General features: G+C 34.0%; 1 protein-coding gene across 1 annotated transcript; it reads right to left on the reverse strand.

The window, feature by feature from the left end:
* Positions 1-266: 266 nt before the first annotated feature.
* LOC107824669 (peroxisomal membrane protein 11A) lies at positions 267-2,949 on the reverse strand. Its single transcript, XM_016651472.2, has 2 exons — positions 2,042-2,949; positions 267-509 (listed from the first exon to the last, which is right to left on the reverse strand). The coding sequence occupies exon 1, from the start codon at positions 2,780-2,782 to the stop codon at positions 2,063-2,065; it is 720 nt and encodes a 239-aa protein (XP_016506958.1). The 5' UTR covers positions 2,783-2,949; the 3' UTR covers positions 267-509; positions 2,042-2,062.
* Between the last annotated feature and the right edge of the window lie 2,085 nt (positions 2,950-5,034).

The following is a 5,034-nucleotide window of genomic DNA, read 5'->3' on the forward strand; positions in this document are numbered from 1 at the left end:
AAGTGCATATCCATAAAGTTAAGTGCATATCCTAAAGAAGATCATTTTGCAAAGTTGTGTCGTAGCAACCAACAACCCAGAAAGGATGCTTCCTATTTTACTGCTAAATTGCTAATACAGTATTCAAATCAGACTAAATCTTTGAGTATAGGCCCTAATAGAGAAGTAAGAGCTTCTCCGTAAACGTCAACACATCTACAGATCAAGTAATCAACTTGGCGCGAAGCCTAAATTTTCAGGTTCACACAAGGTTAAAAGAAGTGCAGTAATTAAATTCTGATCTAAGATCAAATCACATTAGGGATACAAGAATCGAAACAGTTCAACGCCATCTGAGTGCAAATATTCATCATTTCGAAGTCAATGCTATGTTAAGAACAAAGGAAAAATAGTATACACATAATTGGTATGTTTCAAGTGATAAATCAAGCCTCAAATTTGCTCTTGCAAAGATTGCCAACAGTTGCAGGCTGCAACTCCCTTTTGACATTCCTTATTTGTTAATGTTCCTGCACCAGTAGATACTCTAAATTTAGCTTTAAAAAAGTCAATTTGAGATTTGACCAGCATCCATCACAGTGGGAATAATGAGGCTTCTCTAAGACTCATCAAATATCACATACAGCTGGTGTAGGATCCAAAGATTGTACCTATTCTTGATATGATAATTCATATGCTTGCAGGGTCAAAAGACTTGAGAAAGAAGAAGCATCTCCAATTTGTTAGTGGAAAGCTTTTTGCAAATACATGAGAAATTCTAGAGACACTTTCAGGTCATGAATTACTCATTAGAAAAAAAAAATCAGAAATTGGTTTTGCTTGAAAGAAGCTGTGAGACAATTTTTCAAAATAAACTTAATGGAAACACAACTTCAAAAAAACAACAACTATGCATCAATCCAAACCAAACGAGTAGGGGGAATATGACTCCTTTATATCCATTCTGCTCCACCAAGGCCTATTTCATTCCACTGCTTAATAATTCATCCTTTAGGACCTTTTTTATAGGTATACCCTACCAATAGTTATTCTTCTCTTCTTCATCATTTGGAGTTTCCTGTCTTAGTTTTAGTGTTTTTTTTTTTTTAATTTCTTTGGCCAATATAGTTTTTCAATTAATTTTTTACCTCCATATTTCTAGCTAATTTAGAAGAAAATCTACGAGTGAACTGAAATCTTTTGATGAAGTAGGATACAACTGAAACTTGGTAGTCCAAATAACAAGTTCAGAACCAATATATGCATATATATATTTTTAGAAAGCTTAGAGAATAACTAATTTGAACTGGGAAAAAGGTATATCAAGCACAAACTCTACGCTTTAAGAGCAAGAAGGACAATGGTGGGATATCCCATGGGATTGGTTATCCCACCTTCTATATGGGATAACTAATCCCACCATTTTAGTGTAAAAGGTATCCCGCTATTAGCTAATACTCCAAACCAAACATGGAATAAAGTTAATCCCAAACTTTATCCCGGAATTATGATCCTTATCCCATGTACCAAACAACCCTAAGAGCAAGAAGAAATGCTCAAGTAGTAGCAAATGCTCTCAATGATTAAATTCCATAAATTTTCTAACGCAGAGGAAGAAATTTTAACTGCATCAGTGACCAATTCCCACAGACAAAACTCCCCTAGAACCAACATTGGTAACCAACAAAAGGGCATAACTCAGCTGAAAATCTAGATTGTATTAGTGTAAACAACAGTATAAGCAAACTTGCCAAACTAAGTACAAGAAGTAGCTAGCAGCTGAAATGGAAAAACTTAAAGAACTATCAAAAGCCAGAAGCTTTCATTATCCAAGAAAATAATCATGAATATCAAAGTACTTAATTTTCTTTGGTACATCGCATCTCTTGTATTTAGAGAATTTCTATCTGTAATAAAATAACATGACATCTCTTGTATACCTCCAAATTCCCTTCTTATTTAGAGGGAAACAGATCGCATTTCTTTTATAAAAAACGAATCTTTATTTCGAACTAATCCTAAAACAACATGAATTTCCAGTTAATGGAGCCACAAACCATACCTCCAAATCCAGCAATTTCAATCAGCATGAAATCCAATTCTTATGTGTGCTAATGAGAGCTGACAAAAGCCCAGCTGATGACAACAACAGCGGCCCAGAAATCAGCCCTTTACCATCTCTAATATCAGCCAAAGCCATTAATCCATCAGCAAAATCTTGAATTACTGATAACCTCTTCATTAACTTCTTCATTCTCAGTTTCCTTATTTTTTCCTCTTCCTCATTATACTCAATTCCCCTAATTATCGAAACCTCAATAGTCGAAACCAAACACGCCTCATCTTCACTAATCTTCTTTAATTCCTTAACCTTCAAACTAACACTTCCAATATAACCAATAAACTCACACCAAGCACTAATCTTCTGTAAATTACTCAAATATTTCTTATCAATTAACCCTGCTTTACCTAACCAAACAAATTGCTCAACAAAATAGTACAATCCTTCGCCCCCGTAAGCTAAAATCGAGAGAATTAATTCTTCTTTTGAACTGATATTAGCTGAACGGAGTGCGTTAACGTCTTGTACGAATTTCCCCAAGCGAAATGCTTTACGGCTAACACCGACGCTTGATTCGAAGGATTTTAAACGGCGAGATAACGGAAGGGATTCGGGGATAACGGAGGCGGCGATGATGACTTTGGAAGCGTAACGGGAGATTTTGAGTAATTTGTCAACGCCGTCACGTTTGGAGAGGTAAGCTTCTAGATGGATCAGGAAATCTCTGTTTTTGGGTTCCATTGAGATCGGAATCGGAGAGGCCGAGGATTTTTTGGGATCGGTGAATTGGGGAATTTTGCCGGGAAAGTGTTGAACGGGTCATGCCCAGTGACCCATAACTATATCCACGCCCATTGTTACGTCAGTGCTGACTGCTGACCTAATTTTTGTAGCTTTGAATTGCGTGCCAATTATCCTGATGAGTTGTTAATTTAAAGGAAAAGTCTATTTTATTAGTAGATGGCACGTGCATTGGATCTTCATTTTAGTTATATGATGATTCTCCAACGAATGATTTTTCCAATTTCGAATGCGAATTTTGGTCTTCAATTTTTTGTTGTATGTATTCTTTACACGAATTTATTATTCGTCGCTATATTTTTCAAAGAATTACCAACTGCAACTATATTTGAATTTTAGGCAAATTCACCTATAGTACTGAAATAAAAGATTAATTATTTTGAACAGAAACAACAACAACAATTCAGTATAATCCCACTAGTGGAGTCTGGGGAAGTTAGTGTGTACGCAGACCTTACCCCTACCCTGGGGTAGAGAGGCTGTTTCCGATAGACTCTCGACTCCCTCCCTCCAAAAACACCCCACCTTGCTCTTGGGTGACTCGAACTCACAACTCTTGGTTGGAAGTGGAAGGTGCTCACCACTAGAGCAACCTCTTGGTTTGAACTGAAACAAGAGCATAACAAGTTCTCAGATCTTAGTTGGTTAGAGTGCTCACTTAGTAAGTAGAGGTCTTGAGTTTGACTTTCAATAAGAGCATTTTATTTTTTTGTATTTCTGTATTTCGCTTTGGTTGTATTTGTTCGCAACGAACATCAGGTTGTATTCGTACAAGCTGGTAATAATTGAACAATAGTTATAGAGACTAGAGAGTAATTAGACAAACTATATTTATGTACGATAATTAGGGTCTAAATTTTAATGCTTTATGAAAAGAATTCGTCTGCGCGCACTCAGTGGGCGTTTGGACATAAGAATTGTAAAATTCCAAAAAAAAAAAAGTGAAATATTTTTTCAAGTGAAAATGGTATTTGAAAATTTGTGTTTGGACATGAATATAATTTTGGGTTGTTTTTGAAGTTTTGTGAATGATTTGTGTGAAAATTTTGAAAAATAGATTTTTGGAGCTTTTCAAATTTTCGAAAAATTTCAAAATTCATCTTCAAGTGAAAACTGAAAATTTTATGACCAAATACTAATTTCGAAAAAAAATAAAAATTCTTCTGTCCAAACGGGCTCTCAGTTCCTTTGTGTTGCTTCAAGAGAACAATACTAGTCATCTACCTCAAGAAAGCAGGGAGCAAAAGTAAAGGTAGCACATTAATGAATGGGATTTTTACTTTCCTATACACTATTTGAAACCTTATTACCCTCTCTACTCAAGTTTCAATTTAATTACATGGTCATATACAATTTACCAATTATATTCAAATAAGTTTTAAATTAGTATTCCTTTATATTAGGAATTGAATAAGGAGTATCAGTTATTTTCTTATCCCTTTATACTTGCCCACTCTCTCTCTCTCTTCGTCTCTTTACTCTCCTTCTCTGTTTTTTTCCCCAATTTTCTTTCATTTGATGTTCTCTGTTTTTTTATGCTTTCTTGTTGTATAGAGTTTTAATGGAATTCATCAACGGATTTCAATCGTTTTAACTTAGCAATTTTCTTTCATGTTGCACAATTGGTGTTCAAATTGAAATTGTAAATCAATAAATTTTGAAGGTATTTGACTCTCCACCATTGACAGCCATTAAAAAGCTTTGAAGTTTTAAAATCGAATTTGGATTTTCAAACATCATTATTTGTTTGGATTGGGTGTTGTCGCAAACAATTAGAAATATTGTTTGGAGTTTATATCTCAATTTTGAGGGGATTTTGATGAAGATTAGACTTAATTTTGGCTGAATTTTAGATTGAAACTCGTCGAAGAAGAAGAAGAAGAAGAACGCATGGCATACAGTGTTCTTACGAAATTGTAGTAAAGTTGTATTATAATTGTATGTAAATTGTATTCTATTTTAGTTATTTATTTTTTTTGAATGTTGTATGAAAGTAGGAAAATAGTTGTATAATGTATGAATCATTGTATAAAATTTATATTTAAGTTATCAATACTATCTTTTTACATAAAGTTGTTGGTTTGTATTAAAATTATATTAAGAGAGTAATTTTTGTTTGGAATTTTAGAGAGGAAGAAGCACACACCACAGACAAAATATATACAAATCATATACAAAATATATACAAAAGA

Source organism: Nicotiana tabacum, chromosome 12, assembly GCF_000715075.1.
Source record: "Nicotiana tabacum cultivar K326 chromosome 12, ASM71507v2, whole genome shotgun sequence".
NCBI classification, from domain to species: Eukaryota; Viridiplantae; Streptophyta; class Magnoliopsida; order Solanales; family Solanaceae; genus Nicotiana; species Nicotiana tabacum.

Coding starts and splice junctions, on each gene's coding strand:
- LOC107824669 (XM_016651472.2), bottom strand. CDS start 2,782: ATGGAACCCAAAAACAGAGATTTCCTGATCCATCTAGAAGCTTACCTC.